This window comes from Canis lupus, chromosome 20 (assembly GCF_003254725.2).
Source record: "Canis lupus dingo isolate Sandy chromosome 20, ASM325472v2, whole genome shotgun sequence".
Lineage (NCBI taxonomy): Eukaryota > Metazoa > Chordata > Mammalia > Carnivora > Canidae > Canis > Canis lupus.
This window is the reverse complement of record NC_064262.1, coordinates 56,501,739-56,521,143: the sequence shown is the minus strand read 5'-3', so window position 1 is coordinate 56,521,143 and position 19,405 is coordinate 56,501,739. Positions and strand designations below refer to the sequence as shown.

The 19,405-nt window shown below is 62.1% G+C and overlaps 1 protein-coding gene and 1 long non-coding RNA gene across 8 annotated transcripts; one reads left to right on the top strand and one right to left on the bottom strand.

Moving 5' to 3' along the window:
- Positions 1-19,281, bottom strand: TLE2 (TLE family member 2, transcriptional corepressor). 6 transcript variants are annotated; one of them, XM_025456875.3, is made up of 20 exons: positions 19,147-19,281; positions 18,970-19,067; positions 18,467-18,530; positions 18,021-18,065; positions 15,593-15,655; positions 13,414-13,488; positions 12,999-13,182; positions 12,624-12,643; positions 11,397-11,504; positions 10,171-10,215; positions 9,559-9,708; positions 7,970-8,108; positions 7,050-7,210; positions 5,992-6,068; positions 5,069-5,318; positions 4,423-4,670; positions 4,174-4,321; positions 2,476-2,626; positions 1,862-1,938; positions 1-881 (listed from the first exon to the last, which is right to left on the bottom strand). In XM_025456875.3, the coding sequence occupies exons 1-20, from the start codon at positions 19,168-19,170 to the stop codon at positions 744-746; spliced, it is 2,265 nt and encodes a 754-aa protein (XP_025312660.1). In that variant the 5' UTR covers positions 19,171-19,281; the 3' UTR covers positions 1-743. The 6 variants fall into 6 exon arrangements, with proteins under 6 accessions (XP_025312660.1, XP_025312662.1, XP_025312664.1 ...); XM_025456877.3 differs by having other exon boundaries at positions 1-313; XM_025456879.3 differs by having other exon boundaries at positions 7,086-7,210.
- On the top strand, positions 8,861-11,041 carry LOC112666255 (uncharacterized). Of its 2 annotated transcripts, none has more exons than XR_003140789.3 (3): positions 8,861-9,043; positions 9,354-9,528; positions 10,568-11,041. It is a non-coding gene; the product is annotated as an uncharacterized LOC112666255 (long non-coding RNA). The 2 variants fall into 2 exon arrangements; XR_003140788.3 differs by having other exon boundaries at positions 8,861-9,051.
- Positions 19,282-19,405: the final 124 nt, after the last annotated feature.

Sequence of the window (19,405 nt, the reverse complement as noted above, 5' to 3'; positions counted from 1 at the left end):
TTGTGATAAATACATTTATTTCCCCAAAGTCCACCTGCCCATCCAGCCCCCCGTGGGTCCAGCGAGGGCAGGTTGGAGGGAGGCAGCCAGAGTGTGGACGGGACGTAGCACTGGAAGGTAGGAGCAGAGGGGGGCCGTCGGGGTCTCTGTCCGGGACGCCCCTCCCCCAGGAGCCAGGCCAGGGCTGCAGGCATGGGGGGGGGTCTCAGTAGACCACCTCGTACACGGTGGCCTTCTTGTCACCCGAGCCTGTCACGATGTACTTGTTATTCCCGGAGATGTCACAGCTCAGCACGGAGGAGGATTCCTTGGACTAGGGACAGGGATGAGGGGAGGGAGAGAAGGGGGAGGTGAGGCGGGGCAGGTGGGAAGAGGCAGGTGCCTGTGGGGGTGGGGGGGTCCCTGCCCCCAAGAATGAGCCTTGTTTCACCCAGGGACCCTGCTGTCTCCACCCTGCAGTCGAGGCTGGGGCCAGGATGGGACGCGGGATGGGGCAGCCGGCAGGGGGGTTGGGACTCTGCCAGGGCGGGGGGCGATGACAGGAGAAGCAAGGTGACACATTGTTCCAGGGGGACCATCCACTGAAACTGGGCCTCAGGACAGGTGACGGCGCTCCTGGGAAGGGTAGGACCCCTGTTCTCTTGACACCAAGGAGATCTGAGGCCCTGCCCTCTCGAAGGACGCTCAGAGCGTGTGCGCCAGGCACGAGGCCACACGGCACAGCGAGGGTGGCTCGCTAAGGCTCACCACGACGACCTACACCCATAAAGGGCCCAACGATGAGTTTTCAGGCTCTGCCAAAGGTCCAAATACGTCTCTAGCCAACAAGTCCAGAGGCCAAAATAATCTGCGTCACAGCATTCTCCCTCTGCTGTACTGCCCTTTACAAATGTAAAAAAAAAAAAAAAAAAAATCGCCCCACACGCACTAGGATGGCTACAAACAAAAAGGACACAATAACAAGTGTCAGTGAGGATGCAGAGACTCTGAACCCATGTGCACTGCTGGGAGGGTGTGGAGAGTTTGTCCAGAGGTTACGCAGTTGTCAGCAATTCCACTCCAAGACAGCTGCCCCAGACATGAAAACGTGCCCACGGCAGCATGATTCACAGTCGCCCAAACGTGGAAGCAAACCAGGTGCCCGTCAAATGGTGAGTGGATAAGCACCATGCAGCCCATCTATACTCTAGAATCCCACCCAGCCCCGGGGAGGAAGGGGCCCCGACCCCTGCCCCCACATGGACGGACCCTGAGGACACCAGGCTCAGGGAGGGGACCCAGACCCAGAAGGACACCTCCTGCAGGACCATACTCCCAGGAGGTCCCCAGAGGAGGCCTGTCCACACCCAGGACACGACCCAGCCCCAGGAAGGAAGGGGCCCAACACCTGCCCCCACGTGGACAGACCCCGAGGACACCAGGCTCAGGGAGGGGACCCAGACCCAGACGGACACCTCCCTCAGGACCCCACTCCCAGGAGGTCCCCAGAGGAGGCCTGTCCACAGAGACAGAGAGGAGGTGGTGGGAGCCAGGGCGGTGGGGGGGTCCGTGTGGGGAGATGGTTCTGGAGGTGGTGGTGGGGGTGGGTGCAGGGCGGGGTGAGTGTGCTTCGTGCCCTGAGCTGCGCACTTAGAGTTGGTTACAATGGTGAATTTTATACGTATTTTAAAAGTTAAGAACACACAAAAAAAGAACCCAGGGTGCATGCAGATGTGGCGTGTGGCCAGTTTGCAGACCCTGCTTTTGCAGCTTCCTGGCTGGGGTGGGGGGACTTGGGGGACATGGTGTACCCACCAACCACCTGGGGGCTCCTGGGACACCCTGCCCTGCCCTGCCCTGGGGGCTGCAGACTGCCGAGTACCTGGAAAATGCTGGCTCCGTACGGCGTCCTCCAGGCGTTTAGCAGGTTGTCCTTCCCGGTGCTCACGAACCAGCGCCCTGGGGAGGGGAGGGCCGGGGGAGTTCCAGGAGGGAGGAAGCAAAGACAACCCAGGGCCGGCCTCTCCCTTTCTCTCGGACACCCCTGCTCTCACGAGGGGGGCACCCCCAAGGGGCTCGGTCTGGCTTCGAGAAGGGGGAGCCCCCAGGAGAGGGCTGCCGGATAAAATCTGGGATGTCCAGTTACATTCGAGTCTCGGGAAAATCACAAATCACTTTTAGTACAGAGGCGCCTCGAGCATCGTCATTTATTCTTTGTAGTCTACGTGCTTGGGATACACTTACACTAAAAATAAGCCAAGTGATTTTTAGTGTAAGTATATCTCCTGAACACGTAGGCATTTACACAGCAGTGGCCTTTCCGTGTAAGTGTGTCCCGTGCAATACTTGGGAAAACCTCACACTAACGAGTGATCTGCTAAAATTCAAATCCCACCAGGGCGTCCTGTGTCCTGCCGTGTGGGTTGCTGGTGCTGTGCTGTGTGTTGGCAGAGCCCGCCCCAGCGCCCCAGTGCCCCGCCCAGCCCGAGCACCCACCGCAGGAGGCGAATTTGAGGGCGAGCACACAGCTCTCGTGAAGGTGCAACTGATACTTCTCTGGCTTGCGGACGTGTAGGACCTCCACGTTGCTGCTCTCCATACCCACCGCCAGCCAGTCCTGGTTGGGGCAGTGGCCCAGAGAGAAGATCTGGGGGTGCAGAGGGAACAGGGGGCATCAGAACCCGCTTCCGATATTGGAGGATGCCCAGAGGGGGCGGAGGGGGGAGGTCCGGCGCCCTCCCGCCGCAGCCCCGCATGGAGAGGCAGCTGGCCCAGGGCCTGGAACACAGCAGGCAACTGCATGTCAAATCATTAATATTAATCAGAATTACACGGAACCCTGGGGCCTCACATCCATTATCCGCTCCGAACGCACAACAGCTCTGGGAGGCGGGTGGGCGGGCGTGAAGCCGGCCGAGGACAGCCGCCCCCCTTGAGCAGATGGTGGAAGGCAAGCTGAGGCCCCCCGCTCGCTCAAGGTCACGCAGCCGTGAAGGATCAGGTCCTCGGACTCCCAGCTCGGAACGCGCCCCACTTGCCAACACCTTTTATTTGGATCTGCAGGGGCTTGGGGGCCTCATCACCCCATGCCCTAGCCAGAGCAGGCCCAGAGCAGAATGAGGCCTTGCTCTGCCCTAAACTTCTCACAATCTCACTGACGGGACACATGTGGAAAGAACCCTAAGTTGACAGCAGAGAGGAGACAAGAAGGTTTTACGTGTTCTCTCCTGGTCGCACAGAAACGTCCCTGTATAATAAAGACAGGTGGCCCAGCGGGATGGGAGATACTCACCACAGGGTCCCCAGAGAACAACCCATCTAAGTCTCGGGGGCAAGGGACCGGCTACCACATCCACCTGCACCCTGCCTTCCTTATCAAAGAGACTTTTAAGCTAAAGAGAAGGGAAGGTAGAACAGAAAAGGGTTTGGGAATCAGCTACCCCCAGGCTTCCAGGAAGAGGGCAAAACGGAGGTGGGTTCTGAAGGATGAGCAGGAGCTCACCAATTGGTGAAAGGAAGGGGAAAGCGTGTCAGCTGGAGGGCACAGTAAGTGGAGCACTCTAGAGGTGTGGCCGGGCATGGTGTGTGTGAGACCAGAGTTTGGGGGTCTTAGATGTCAGGCCACGGAGCTCCCACCCTGTCCCGAGGCAGTGGGAGAGAGGACCTGGGTGACTGTGCCCAGCCCTGAGGAACCCCCCGATTCTGTCCAGCCCTGTCACTGCATCCTTCAGCCCAGACTCCCACAGCGCCCTCGACAGACCTCTGTGCAACTCCTGTGTCGACCTTTGCCTGTCTCTCCAGATCAGTGGCTCCCCTATGCTGAGTCCCAGAGGGGGGTGAAGGCGGTGGGGGGTAGGGGGTGGTCAGGAGCTCTCAGGAGGGTCAGGAGATCGAAGGCCGGGGGGAGGAGGAACAAAGGAATAAGGGGGTGGTGTGGCACAAGCATCTGGGAAAACAATCTGAGGGTCTTAGTGGGCTCACAGCTTCCTAGGAATCAGCTCCTCTGTGCTTCCCTGTAGCTGTCCTGGGAGAATTAAGGGGAAAGGCCTGTGGATTTGTCTTAAGGACAAACAGATGGACAGACATCAGGTATTTGAACCACTCGGCCTCTGGAAGTGAGTGCCTTGGGTGGAGAGGAGGGGCCTCCGGGTTCCAGAAACTTCTACGGCCCTCCCAGCAGACCCGCTGCAGCACCTGGGAGCTGAAGTCGTGCTGCTGCAGCTGGCGGCCCTCCCGCAGGTCCCAGCAGCGCACAGTGTTGTCCAGGCCCCCGGTCCAGAGCCGAGTGCCGTAGTCGGAGATGTCGATGCAGCTGGCGCCGTCGGTGTGGCCCTGGAACTGCCTGCGGGGAGAAGGGCCTGGGCGTCACTCCGGAGCTGCTTCTGCTCCAGTGCCCTCCCAGGCCACCCCCGGCACCCAAGCAGAGGGGTCAGGACCACCCACCTGACCATGGTCTGGTTTTGCAGGTCCCAGACCACGATGTTGCCGTCGCTGCAGCAGGAAAAGCAGACCTTGGCGTCGGGGCTGACCGCCAGGGCGTAGCAGGCGGGGGCGGAGGAGGTCAGCTCGGCCTTGATGCGCGGGGTGGGCGCCGCCAGGTCCCAGATGGACAGGGTGCTGGCCTCGCCGCCCACGATCAGGCTTCGGCCATCCGGCAGCAGCTTGCAGGAGCGAATGTAGTTGTCCCGGTTCTGGGACAGAAGAGAAGCGAGGGCGTGGGGCTGGCCCTCCCGCCCTGGCCTCCGAGCGCCCCCAGAGCGCCGATCAGATCACCGTAGGCTGCGAGCCCCGCCCCCGCCAGACAAGCCCCGCCCCGCCTGACAAACCCCGCCCCCAGGGCGCCAGGTCCAGTCTCCATAGGCTGCGAGCCACGCCCTGCCGGACAAGCCCCGCCCATACTCTCCAAGCCCCGCCCCACCGGGCAAACCCCGCCCCCAAGGCACGAGGCCCAGACTCCATAGGCTGTGAGCCCCGCCTTGCCGGACAGGCCCCGCCCCCACGGCCCCAGAGCTCCACCCTGCCGACCAGGCCCCGCCCCTCACCGAACAAGCCCCGCCCCGGCCCGCCCGGCGGCGGGCCCCGCCCTCACCAGGCAGTCCAGCTGCGCCACGGGGGTCTTGGCGCCCGGCTGCCCCACGTCCCACACTTTGACGCAGCCCTTGCCGCCCGTGTACACGTGCTGCGTGGAGCCGCTGATGGTGACCGCGCAGACCACCTCGCCGTGCGCCAGCGTGTGCAGCTGCCGCGCGTGCCGTGGGATGCCCGCGCCCACCAGCGCGTCCGAGGGGAAGGGCACCGGCTGCATCTGCCCGTCGGCAGATACGTGGAAGGAGTAGGCCCTGGACAGGAGGAGGACCGTGACCGCGGGGAGGGTCGGCCCTGGAGGTGGCACCGTCGTCCCCCCCGCCCCGGGTGCCCCCACGCCCTCGGGGAAGGAACCCCGTGATCACAGGCGACCCAACAGCGTGGTGCTAAAGGCCTAGCCCGGTGCCCGGTGCGCGAGCCCTGGGAGATGCCTGGAGAGCTCCCGAGAACGGGGCCCAGGGGTGCCACCAGCCACGGGCGGCCAGTTCAGCCTAAATACATTTACAACTCCGGTTCCTCAGTGGCCAAAGCCACAGGTGGCTGATGGCAATCAGCCTGGACAGCTGTAGGTACAGAACGTTCCGCCACGGCAGGAAGTTCCTGGGTACTTGGGGCCGGGGCCAGTCTGTGCGCTGCAGGGCCTGCAGCAGGATGGCTGGCCCCAACCCACTGGAGGCCGGATGTGGGCGTGGCAACCCAAAATATCACCAGACAGGCCAAACGTCCTGGGGTGGGGGTGGGGAAGGCAAAACCCCCCTCCCGGCGCCCCTCCATTGAAAAGCAATGGTCTACATCTTGCTTGTTACATAACCCCTCTCTCCAGAGCCCCTCAAAGAGACCTTCTGGAAAGGCAGCCGGGAACCCCAGCCCCCCGCCCCACAAGGTAAGCACCTGACAGGAGGCCGGGAGCCCCGAGCCAATACTCACGGCTTTCCGCCAGGGATAGTGGGCAGGGAGGAGGAGATGGACGACCCTCGGAGATGCGGGTGACACTCAAATGCCATCTGCCAAAATGCCAGAGGGGGCGTCACAGGGCAGGGGACTGAAGGCCACCTCTGCCCTCCCCCAGGCTACCTGCCGTGTTTCTGTTTATCAGAGGATCCCTCACCGGTTCACCAGCCCCTCCCCAGGAGGAGCCCTGTCCTCCACCCATACTGCAGATAGGAGAGCAGAGGCTCCCGCCAAAGTCTCCCTGCCCAGGGAACCTAGAACCCCAGAGTTGGCAACCTCTGGCCCCCTGCTTCTTTTTGTAAATAAAGTTTTATTAGCACACAGCCACACCCACTCATTTATATGTTGTCTGTGGAGGCTCTGAGCTGTGAAGGCAGAAGCGAGTAGCTGCGACCTGTGACACAGACAACCCGGTCTCCAAAGTCAAAACTATTTACTGTCTGGCCTCTTGCGGAAAATACTTGCTGAGCTCCGTTCTACAACATCCCTCCCAGGTGCCACCCAGCCTGGGGGCCGGGATGTCCCCAACAACGGCATTTTCTTCCCTCTGGAGGCATCCTGGTCCACTTCGGCCATCTGTCCCCATACTGTCCTCTGGGGCCCACAGGGGTCTGCCCCCTGCGCCCCAGCTCACAGGTCTCATGCCCCATTCCTCCCACTCCTCCTGAGACCCCACTTCTCGTCCTCTCCCCGGCCTAGTCCTTCGTCCGCAGTCTGCTGGAATCATTAGTCCCTGAAAACAGGACTAGCAATGGCACGCCCTCTGCCAGGGGTCTGAAGGGGACCCTCAGCCCTGGGGCGGGGGCTCTCTGCTCCCAACAGTGCAGCACACTCACTGTTGTTTCTTTGTATTCAGCTTGTGGGCCCCTGGGACCCTCGGATCACCCTCCCACATGCATATGTACTTGCCAAGCAGGGGTTCCCGTCCTTTTCCCTATTTCCTTGTCTCTCCTTATGTGATTGGTTTCTCCTCCCGGCCCCCTGCCCCCCGCATCCTGCCGATAGCACCTGGTGCCCCCACACCGAGCACTCACCATGGGGGACCGTCCATACACTACAGAGCCGCTGACCTGGGGGGACAGGTGGAGGCTGACGTAGGAGCTGGGCACAGAGAGGTCCCCGTTAAGGGCGCTGTGGGAGCTCAGGCTGAAGGATGTGGTGAACGGACTGGACAGTGTCAGGGGGCTCCTCAGGGCTGAGTACGAAGGGACAAAGACAGGTCTTCAGACCCCCCTGGACCCAGACCCGGCCTTCCACGGCCTTGACCGCTCACTGGGGGTGGCTGTGCCCTGGTCCAGGCTCCACCACACTGTGTCATATTTCCAGATGTTTGAGAATCTTTCCCTCTGGCTTTCCTTCCTCAGTTGCTGAGCTCCTACTCACCCTTCAAAACCCTGGGCCGATGTCCAGCAACATCATCAGGCTTCCCCACCCCCACCCCCGCCCATTTTGCTTCCCTCTGTCTATGCTAGCCCGGGTCACACACGCCTGGGAGCTCCTCAAGGGCAGGTCCCAGGGCTGATTCTTTCTGGGGCCCCAGAACCAGCCAGGGCCAGGCCACAGGACAGAAACGGAAAACACCGTCACCCCCACGTCAACGATGGGGAATCTGAGGCTCAGGAAGTTTGAGTCGCTCGCCCAGAGTCGGGGCTGATGAGTACCCGAGGCTGGCCTCAAACCCCAGGCCGTCTGACCCCAAGGCCTCTCGGCCCGTGCACTAGGGCCAAAGCTCGTGAGTAAACCAGTGCCTCTCTGGGCCTCGGCCTCCCCACCTGTCAAGCCAAGACCCTGAGGAGACCGAGGTCCAGAGTGAGGCAGCACTGGGCTCCGAGTCCCGGAAAGGGCCAAGGCCAGGCCAGGGCCAGATTCTGGCCTCCCTCCTCCCCCACCCCTAGCATCTTCTAGAACCCCCCAGAGAAGAGACCTGGTCTGGCGGGCCCCAGCCCACGCTCACCAACACTGTCGGTGCAAGGCGCTGGCTTGGCAGCAAGCTGGCGGAGGTGACTGGCTGAGCTGGGCCCGGGGGTGGACGCATCCTGGGGCGGGGAGGAGTCGCAGGACTTGGGGGCGGGGGTGCTGGCAGGAAGGTCGTTCTGGGGAGAAAGGTCAGGACTGAACACCCCTGTGCCCCGCACCTTGCTGCCCACACTCTGGTGAGAAACCAGGTGGGAGGAAGGAGCAGGTGTATTCGAGCTAGGCTGGGGCTCACGGGATGTGCCTGCGTGCCACGGAGCGCCCCGCTAGTGCCCCTCTGCCGTGTCAGGGACACGCGAGGGTCCGCACACTGGGAGCGGCAGGCGGGCGCCTGGGCAGGAAGGGGCACAGCACCCGCCCACAGGGGTACAGCGGGCGCAGGGAGGGGCACTCACACCTGCTGCCAGAACCGTGCACGCGTATGATAAGGCATGCAGTGCGTTACACGGCTAGGGGTTACAGGGTCACTAGTGCGGGTGTAGACTGGCCTTGAGCAAGGGGCACACCTGCAGGGAGAGGGCACACTGCGACAGAAGGGGGCAGGGTGTGGGGCGGGAGAGCACAGGGTGTGCTCCTGGATGGAGGACGGGGACCCAGGACAGAGGACCCGCACCGGGGGAGGAGGACAGGGACCCAGGACGAGGGACTGGCACCCAGTAGGGGCCCGCCCGCCCTGCTTCTGGGGAGCAGTGTCTCTCAGGGAGGGGGGGACACCTGAGCAGGGGGGAAGCGGACCTGGGGAGGAGCTCCTCGCCCTGTCCTCCTGCTGAGGGTCCCCGACCGCCAGGAACCTTGCCGACCTCGCGCCCATCCTCGCCTCCCCAAGCCCACCTCGCTGCCCCAAGCCCAGGCGCCCACGAGGGCCGTGGGTGGGGACCACGTGGACAGGGAGGCCGCGGGCGCCCCTCCCCCTCGGCCTCCTGGAGTGGAGGAGGTCACAGAAGATGCCACGTGAGCCCCAGCCTCTGCGTCGCCATAGCAACCTGCTGGGAGGGGAGGCCTAGAAACCGGCGCCTCTCCCTCTCCGCCTCTCCCTCTCCCTCTCCCTCTCCCGGTAAGTGGGTAAGTGCCGGGCTGGGCCTCGGGAAGATTTGGGGGAGGGGGCGGGACAGATGGAGCCCCGCGTGGGTGCCAGGGCGCTTCCTACGCGGAGAAAGTTGTTCCCATAGTAATCCTCCTGCCCGGACCTCAGGTGGGGCTGCTGCGCCTCCAGCGCCTCTCAGGGGCCGGAACACTTGCAGGGCGGGAGTCAGCCCTGGGCCCGGATTCTATGGTCACTGGGCTTATTTCCGGGGCTCCCTACTTAAGCAAGCAACCGTCTCCCCAGAAGATGGAGAACGTGTATGTATTTGGTGTGTGTTTAGGCCCGACGGAGCCAGTCCGCTCCGGAGAAGTACTTGGGCAAAGTCGAGGCGGATTTTAGGAGGGTGACAAATAACCACGAAGGACAAGCCTCTGGACACCCAGGCCGGGCCGGTTTCCGCCCCCCTCCACATCTCAGGTGTCAGCATCTGTTTCCAGGTCCCCAGGATGCACGAAGTGAGTTTCCAGGCCTCCCCCACTCCTTACCAGGACAAGCTCCTTGGCTCGGGGGAGTGGCGAGCCGAGGCTCGAGGCCAAGGAGGCCGGACTGTCCACGAGGTCCCGACGGGCAGGGACGCAGATGGGGGCCTTTCCACACGGGGTGCTGGCAGGGCTGGGGGGCTCCGACGGCTGGTCCTGGGTTTGAGAAGGTGAGGTTAAGTGGAGAGGAAGCGGGTAAAGAGGGCGAGCCCATTCCTGTACCCCCCCAGACCCCGTCCCACCCTCCAGGCTGGGCCCCTGCAATCCACCCCATCTGATGGGATTGAGGGTACCTGCACCATAAGCACACATGGCAACGTCTACGTCAGGGCTTGCTTTTGGTGTCCCCCCCTGACTGGGGGGCCAGTGAGGCCAGGGAGGGGGCACAGCACCCCATCACACAGCGAGAGCGCTTGAAGCCACTGCCCGCCCCCCAGGGTTCTCAGGGCCTGTGCTATGGAGGGGAGGTTGTCCCGGGCTGTCCCCTCATCCCAGCCACCCTGAACCGAGAGGAGGCCAGGACGCCCCCTTCCCTCCACGCCCAACACTCTGCCAAACCTGCCACTCGCTGTGCCCAGACCTCTGGGCCCTGCAGTCAGAGGCTGGACCCCGACTCACCTCGTCCACCACCAGGTTGTAGTCACTCTTGTCTTCGTCACTCTCCTGGGGGGGGGACACAGAGGAGAGGGAGAGAGCTTACTGTGGCCGTGCCCCTGCCTCCACATCCCCTTATTCATCCCCAGGAGTGGGGGCGGACACAGGGCCAGTCCCGGTCTGATCAGGTCTCTGGAGGCTCCAGAGGCCCCTGTACTTGGTTCGGAAAAAAGGCTGCCATTTGCTCAGGTCCAGGGGGGCGTTGGGGAGGGGGCAGGAGTCCCTTATGGAGAAAAGTGAGGGGGGTGGAGCTGCATGCCCACGACGTGCTGTGGGGCCCTCCCCGGGTCTCAGTTTCCCCGCTCTGTGCAGTGTGGGGAGAACCATAGCCTTGGCCCTTCCTCAGGCTCCTGGCCTTCAGCTTGCCCCCTCCAGGCAGCCCTCCGAGCTTGCCCGAGAGGAATTTTCTCCTGACGCCTGCCCCTACATCAGTTCTCCTTCTTTGTGCGGCTCCCCCACGGCCCTTGGGGGAAACAGCGTTGTCCAGGGCTGCCCCGTGTCAAGCAGAAAGGCCAGGAAGACCGAAGGTACAGCCTGAAGCCCACGTCTTCCCAGCAGGAGGGGCTTCTCTGACCCCCCCACCGACCCCCAATTATCTTCTTTAAAAACCAAAGGAGTTGCTGACGTGTATAGAACAAACTATTCCGATTCTTAAAGAGCAAAGGCATCTGTGAGAAACAGAGGAGGACCTGCGGGCTCTGGGGCTGCCAGGCAAGCGGGACCAGGGTGAGGCTGGCCCTGCGGATGTGACAAGTGCTCCCCCCGCAGGTACAGCCCCAGCCTCCACTGAGGTGGGGGGGCCAGAGGTAGAGACTACAGGTGCGGGGCTCATACAGTGAGGGAGGGGTCCCGGCCCTGGAGGGGGCGGGGGGCCAGGGCCAGCCTCCTGCAGGACAGAGCATTCTGGGCCTCCTAGAGGGGCAGGGGAAGGGGAGTCACAGAGGGCTGCACGGGCCGGAACAAAATCCAGGAGGGGGGGCACCCGCTGCCTGGTCCAGGGGCTTCAGACACAAGAGCAACTAGAGCTGGGCCCGGCCCGCAGGGGTCTTCTGATTGCCCTGTGCTCCGTGGGCAAAGGGGAGCTATGGAAGGCCCTGGAGTGAGAGAGTCACGGCCAGAGCTCGGCTCTGGTCGGCTCTGAACAGCAGGGCTGGGGGCCTGCCCCAGTCTTCTGCTTGCCCCCCACTTACATAAGGTCCCGACAGATCTTTGTCCTCAGCGCGCTGCTTCCCGCTGCCGGCCGGGCCACCGGGCCGCTCCTCTTCCACCACACTCTCAGGGGGTGAGGGGGATGCGCTCTGCAGAGAGACAGGGCCAGATGGGACAGAGGGTCAGAGCCCCGAGGCCCCAGACCCTATCCTGGCACAGCCAAGCCCGAGGGTCCCCAACACTGTTATTGGGATCTGGGCCTCAAGTTTCCCGTCTGGGAAATGGGACCTTCCGAGGGCAGAGTCAATGCTCAGTTCTTGACCCCCCACAGCAAGCTTGTGGGGGGAGGTGATGGTTAATCCCATTATACAGACAGGGAAACTGAGCCCAAGGGAAGGCAGGGCTGTGCCGTGAAGGAGGGGCTGAGACAGGACTCAAAGCCAGCCCACAGGCGCCAACGGTCTGGCCTTCGAAGGTCAAAGCCTGGGTCAGCTGCATCCCCCTCCCGCAGCATCAACCTGCCTGTGGGCCTCAGGCAGTCGGCTCCTTCCCTGGCACTCAGTCTCCCCATCTGTATGACCCTGGGGTCCTAGGATCGAGTCCCACATCGGGCTCCCCGCAGGGAGCCTGCTTCTCCCACTGCCTGTGTCTCTGCCTCTCTCTGTGTCTCTCGTGAATACATAGATAAAATCTTTTTTTTTTTTTTAGGATTTTTTTTAACATTTTTTTTAATTTTTATTTATTTATGATAGTTACACACACAGAGAGAGAGAGAGAGAGAGAGGCGCAGAGACACAGGCAGAGGGAGAAGCAGGCTCCATGCACCGGGAGCCCGACGTGGGATTTGATCCCGGGTCTCCAGGATCGCGCCCTGGGCCAAAGGCAGGCGCCAAACCGCTGCGCCACCCAGGGATCCCAGATAAAATCTTTTAAAAAAGAAAAACAATTTAGAAATAATAAAAATTACACACAGGGCTACGGAGCAGCTCTGATAGATAACATCAGCTGGATGACGGACGGTTGATGAACGGAAGGGGGGGTGGAGGCTACTCCTTGCACGTTCACTTATTCAATTGCAGAAAGAAGCTCAAGGTGGCAAACTTTTGATAAAAAGAAGTCTAGCCTTAGGGGCACCTCCCACAGCAAAAGGCTCCAGGAGCTGCCCGGGGTCTTGCTCTGAGGACCCCATCAGCTCAGAACCCCCGGCTCCAGCCACCCGCGAGTACAAAGCGAATGTCACCCGAGTTCCTGGGTGCCCTGCAACTTACCCTGCTTGGGGCTCTGTCCACTGGCAGGATGCAGGGGAGGCGAAGAGAGAGGGGAGACAAGGTGAGGGTTCCGTAGCTCGTGGTGCCAGGGGCGCGCCCCTCTGGAGTTTATAGGGCCCCCTTCCCAGCTCAGAACCTCCCTCCTCTTTCCTACACCCGCGTCCTCCCCTGAACATTCAGACAGGTGTCCAGAGACGGGCAGTAGCTCGCCCAAGAACACACAGCGGCTGGGAGGAAAGCTGACCCCAAGCCCGGCGGGCCCGGTCACTCGCTCCCTGGCGCTTCAGGGAGTCTGGTGCTCTGGACAGCCTGGCCTGCCACTCCCCCTCCGCACCCGGGATCCCCTGCCCAACGCCACCCTTGGGACCCACTCACCTCTGGGTCCCTCGGCCTCCCCACCTGCCCGGTCTTCCTTGGCGGCCGCAGCCAGCTGAGCCTGCGCGGCCAGAGCTCCGGACAGGGCCAGCAGCCCCGTGGCACTGCTGCCCACCAGGCCAGCAGGGCGAGGGGTGAGGGGTACAGGGGGGGCATGGTGGGACAGCGGCTGGAGCTGCTGCTGCTGGAGAGAGGACGGGTGGGCCAGGGCCGGGCCGCAGCCCAGCAGTGCCCCTGGCCTGAGAGGCAGCAGAGACCGGCACCGGGTGTGGGCAGAGGGGGGCGCCCCGAGGCTCCGGGGAGGCCAGAGCCCCCTCCAGCCGCCCACCTGGAACCCCCAGCCTTAGCACCTCCAGGGGGCCCAGGACCGGGGGTGGGGTCTCCCCGGGACAGGGTAGGGGTGGGGAGGACTCACCCCGATGAGGCTGTTCAGCTCCCCCACGGTCACCTGCTTGGCCCGCTCCACGGCCTGTAGCACCTGTTGTTGATGCTGGGAGGCGGGGGTACCGGGAGGGGGTGCTCAGGCTCCCTGTCTGCTGGCAGCCCCCATCCACCCCCGGAGTGTCCTCCGAGGCCCCAGCTCCCCCCCATCCTTGTCCCCAGCGCTCCCTGGGGCGGGGGGGAAACAGCAGCAGGTCACAAAGTAGAAATTGTTGTCCCTAGTAGCCCGAGGGTCTCTGCCCTGCCACCTTCTTCCTGCCTCTCCTTGCCTCAAGCAATGACGACACGTCCTCTGTCCCCACTGTCGGAAAGCCACAGGCCGCAGGTGGCTACTGAGCACTTGAGATGCGGCCCGTGCAAGTGACGAAGGAACCGTTTCACTTAATCTCATTTAATACAAATTTAAGTAGAAACATAATGTAATACGTTCAAATAGAAACATAGATGAATGTACGTGTGTGACCGCACACGGCTGTGGATCCACACACCCGCGTGTAAGCATGTCTAGGCCGAGGGTTGGCCCACTTTTTCTGTAAAGGGTCGCAGAGTAAATATTTTCAGTTCTCTGTGGCACCTTCTCTCTCCGTGTCCTGCCATGCAGACCATGTGCCTGAACGGGCTTGCCGGTGTCCCCATAAAACCTTATTTATAAAGCAGGCAGAGGGTGGGGTGTGGACCCCGACCACACCATCCCCTGACCCCTGGGCTAGAATGGACTTGCTGGGGCACCTGTGTGTGTTGCTGTTCACTTCCTAGTCCGTTTACCATCTTTCTTCCCGTGTTGCTCTTGTCACCGCGGCCACTCGGTCCCCACCCTCTGCTCCAGACACCATCTCTACAGTCTCACGCCAGCCAGGATATCCCTCCTTCCCGAGCTTCCAGAAAATCTCAGATTTGGTGGGGTCCCATCCGAGGTGAGCATCTACCCCTGTTTTTGTTCGCTGTCACAACGGGGGGGGGGCTCCATCTACCCACCCTGCAGGGGGACCTGCCCTGGTGTCTCTTGTGGATGGAATGCTCCAGAAAGGAAGCAGGGACAGCTGCTGCAAAGGTCCTCAGGCTGGCAGGCCCTTGGAGAATTCTTACAAGGGCTAACTTTTTTTTTTCCTTTTAAAGATTTTATTTAAATATTTAGAGGGAGGAGGATCCCTGGTGGCTCAGCGGTAGAGCGTCTGCCTTTGGCCCAGGACGTGATCCTGGAGTCCCGGGATCAAGTCCGACGTCGAGCTCCTTGCATGGAGCCTGCTTCTCCCTCTGCCTGTGTCTCTGCCTCTTTCTCTCTCTCTGTCTCTGTGTGTGTGTGTGTGTGTGTGTGTGTGTCCCTCATGAATAAATAAAAAAAATCTTAAAAAGAAAAAATATTTAGAGGGAGGAGAAGCAGACACTCCACTGAGCCGGGAGCCTGATGTGGCGCTTGATCGCAGGACCCTGGCATCATGACCCAAGCCGAAAGCAGACGCCTAACTGCTACCTGAGCCACCCAGGCACCCCACCCCGCTTTTTTTTTAAGTTTCAGTGAGGTGCTCACACTGCTTATTATGTCATCTGCCCCGGTTCTACCTTTTTAAAATTATTATTGTGGTTACAGATACCTACGAGTCACCATCTTAACAGTCTCTAAGTGCACAGCTCAGCGGCACGAAGCACACTCACATCGTCGTGCACCCACCCCCACATTCCATCTCTAGAACCTTCCATCTCCCCACACGGAGACTCCCCATCTCCTCCCTCAGCCCCTGGCTCCCACCACCATCTCGTCTCTGTCTCTGTGCACGACGAGACTCCTCTAGGGACCTCCCGGGAATGGAGCTGGACGGTATTTGCCCTTTCGTGACTAGCCAGCTGCACTGAGCACACATAGGGCTAACTCTTCCTGGGTGCTTGCTTAGCACCCAGTATCGCCCTGGCGTGTATCAGCTTGTCTAAACATGACCACAAAGGCACAGACAAGGCAAGCAGCCAAGGGCACAGAGCCAGGACTCGGACCCAGGCGGCCTGGTGGCCGGGCCGGAGCCCCCACTCCTCGCCCTCAGCCTCCACCTCCGTCCATCCCTGAAGCCCCTGCCCGGTCCCCCCTCCCCGGCCCCCCGGCGGAACCAGTCCCCCCTCTCCCAGTCATCCAGCTCCCCGTCTGCCCCCACAGGCCCACTCACCTCCTGGGTCAGGAAGGGGATAATCTGAGCACAGATACCACTGAGGCGCTTCACAATCTCGGCCTGGCAGGAAACAATAGGGAGGAGGCTTGGGGGGGGACCCTCACTCCAGACATAATAAGCCTTGGCAAAGCCCGGGAGGTAAGGGGCCGTCACCAGCAGGTGCAAAGGGGGCGACGCTGAAGCCAGAGAGGCAAGGCTCGGGGGCGGAAGGCAGGCTGCGGAGGACGCGGCCTGCAGAGCTGATGCCCAGGGCCGCCGGGAGCCGGAAGGCCGGGACGGATACAGACACAATCAACAGATTCCCAGGAAGCAGCCACCCAGACGCCCAACTCAGATGGGCACTGAGGGGCTGTGGGGTCATCGCAAACAAAGCAGTGGCCATCCCAGGCCGTGTCTGGGGGGCACAGGCTCCCTCTGCGACCTGGGCCACTGCCAGGCCGAGATCCCAGTGCACCACGCTCAGGGGGAAGGGCTTTGTGGTGTTGGGCTAATAAAAAGAAACATATATCTTGTCTTTGTCCCACATCCTGGTACAGAGGAGCCCCTAAAACTCTCAGAATTTCCCAGTGATGGGGGCGGGGAGCATCTTGCTGTTCTCAACACCTGAGTATGTTAGAGGGATGGAGGTCGAGTTAATCAGCAACGGCGATGATGTAACCAATTGGGTCTGTGCAATGAAACCTCCCTAAAAATCCTGACGGAGTTGGTGGGGAGCCTCGGGTGGGTGACCAGGTGGGTGACCGTATGGAGGTGCTGGGAGGGTGGCGCACCCGGGCAGGGCATGGAAGCTCTGCGCCCCCGCCCCATGCCTCGCCCCGCACCTCTCTTCCATCTGGCTGTTCCTGAATCCGATCCTATAGGATAAGCGGGTAATCTAACAAGCCAACTGTTTCCCTGAGTTCTGGGGACTGTTTGGGCAAATTATTGAACCTGAGGTGGGGATTACGGGAACCCTCAACTTATATATAGCTGAACGGTCAGACGCTTGGGCCAGAGACCCAGACTTTTGCTTGGCATCTGCAACAGGGGCAGCCTGGTGGGGCCGAGCCCCGCACCTGTGAGGTCTGAGCTAATTCCAGGCAGAGTGTCAGAATCAAGCTGAATCTCAGGACATCTGCTGGTGTCGTAGCTGGAGAATCGGCTGGTATGTGGGGAAACCCACACGTTTGGGCGCAGAAGTACAGGGAGTGGAGGGGAGGCTGTGGTTTTACAAGCAGGTGTCTTCGGGGACAGGATCTGAGCCAGGGGAGCCCCGAGAGGCTGAACAGAGGGAAAGCTGCATGGGGGCAGGGGGAGAGGGGCAGGTATGGCATATCCAGGTGTGTGCAGGGTCAGGCTATGCTTCGCCTCTGCCGGGGTTAGAGGGGTGCTGTGTGCCTCGTGCATCTGGGCAGGGCTTGAGTTCCCACTGGAAGGGTGGGGGCCGGGCCCTAGCACCTGCCTGCCCCCTCCCACCCCCTAAGATGGTCTATTTCATGAACCCCCAGGACCACGCCCTACTCCAGCCAGGTCAGCCCCCGCCCGCCGCGGCCCACACCAGAGCCAGCAGAGCCCACGCATACCCAGAAAAGCACACCAGGGCGGGCACCCTGAGGCAGCCCACACTCTTAGCCCACTCCCCCTCCTCTTCCCACCCACCCGGAAGGAATGTTGTTTTAGGCTCCACCCCCCCCACCCCTACCCTGTTCTGATAGTCTCAGGGACAGAACCTAAGACCCCATCAACCTCACAATCTTTTGGGGTCCCTCATCTATCAGAGAACCTTGAGGTCCGTGTCAGGTCCTTGGGGTTAATTTTTTTTTCTTTTTTTAAGTAGGCTTGGTACCCAGCGTGGAACCCAACACAGATGGGGCTTGCACTCACGCCTCTGAGATCAAGACCTGAGCTGAGATCAAGAGTCGGATGCTTAACCGACTGAGCCACCTGGGCACCCCGTCTCGGGGTTAATCTTGAACAACTGGAGTCAATTTGAGACCCTTCTGGTCTGAGAACCTTGCATCACACTCAGAAGCTGATGAGAGTCTCGGACCCTCAGGGCACTAGGGCCAATCTTACATCCTTTAAAGCATCAACAGCAGCTTGGGGTCCAGCTCAGATCATCAGGATCCATCCTCCAAACATGAGACTCTCTGGCCTGAAAGGGACCTCCCTGGGCCAGAAGTCACCTCCACTGCCTGCCCGACCTGGCTGCAGCCTCTGCCACAAGCCCTCCTTGACAGGGACACCTGGCTCCTGCCCACTTCTCGCCTCTCTGCTGGACCCTGTCTCCAGAAGTTCAGAACTGTTTTCCTTCTGTGAGGCTGAAATCTGGCCCCCTGGTCCCAGAGATTTCAGGATAAGACCCGGACTGCCTGAGCGCTGGGTCTCTCTCACAGCTTCCAGACCCTCACCCTTCTTCCTGAACACCCCGAGCCCCAACAGTTACCTGTTTATGCATTTCGATGTTGAGCCCGTAGGACATCTCATAATACTGCAAAGGAAGAGCCAGTTGGGAATGTCTACTGTGCCAGTTGGTGCCCAGCCTTGAGCTGGGTGATGCTGGGGCTTCCGGGGAGCCCCCAGGCTGGGGGAATCACAGCAGGGCACAGAGCCTCCCCCCAAGCCCAGAGGGGAAGACCAGAGGAGCAAGCAGGGAGGGTGGCAGGAGGAGGTGCCCAGAGACCCCGGCCCCTCAGAGATGCCCATCAGGAGAGGGGACATCCTTGCCTCATTATTTGTAGGATGGCCAGGAATCCCAACCAGCCCCCTTTACAAGACGGAAAATGAGGCCCGGAGGGGCAGGGTGAGCGGGGAGTCAAACCCCCAGCGCTTTCAGTCACAGCGGAGCCCCCTCCCCACTGCCCGCAGCTCCTGGCACCCGAAGCCCCTCACCATGACATAATGTCGTTGCATTTCTGTCTTCTCACTGGCCAGCTTCTCACACTCCAGCTTGAGGCTGGGAAGGAGAGGAGCATGGGGATCCCACTCTGCGCCCTGCCTCTACTCCCACCGCGCCCCACCCGGCACAGGACGCAGAGATACCCGGTCTGGGCCAGTTTCCAAAGTGATGGCTTTGGCTCCGTCCCCTGTCCCCACTTCCTGCTCGCCGCCCCACCTCCCGTCCAGTCCCTTCCCGCCCCTTCTCAGGCTCCAAGCGCCCCAGTGCTGAGCGTCCCCGGCCACCTCACCTGCGCTTCCACCTGGAAGCCCTCCCTCGGCCCTGCAGGGGGGGCTCCCTCCTCCCGGCACCCTGGAGGCCCCGCCCCCGCCTGGCTGCGCCCGGGGGCCCCCAGCGGGCCCGTCCCCCCCCCCGGGGGGCTCCCAGGTGAGCTCCCAGGTGAGCTCCCAGGTGAGCTCCCGGCTCCCCCGGGGCGCGGCGCCCCCGCCCCCCTCACCTGTGGTACTGAGCCTGAAGAAACTGGAATTCCTCTTTGATGCGGTCGCAGATCTCCAAGATCGAGAACTTGAAGGGCTGGCCGGACTGGAGCGGGGTCTGCGGGCGGGGGCGCGGCGGGGTCTGAGCTCCGGGCGCCCGCGCCCCCCGCCCCCGCGCGGCCCGGGCCCCCACTCACCGGGTGCCTCCCCTGGGGGTACATCCTGGCGATGCGGAGGCCCCCGCGCCGCCGGAGCCCGACGATCCCGGGGGGGCGGCGGCGGGGCCGGGGGCGCCCGGAGGCAGCAGGAGGGGCGCGGCGGCGCGGGGCCGGGACCCGGAGCGCCCGCGCCCCCCCGAGCGCGCGGGGCGGGGGCGGGGCGGGGGCGCGGGCGCGGGGCGGGCGCGAAGGTCGCGCGAGCCGCGGCCCGGTGTCGGCGGAGGCGCGGGCGGCGGGC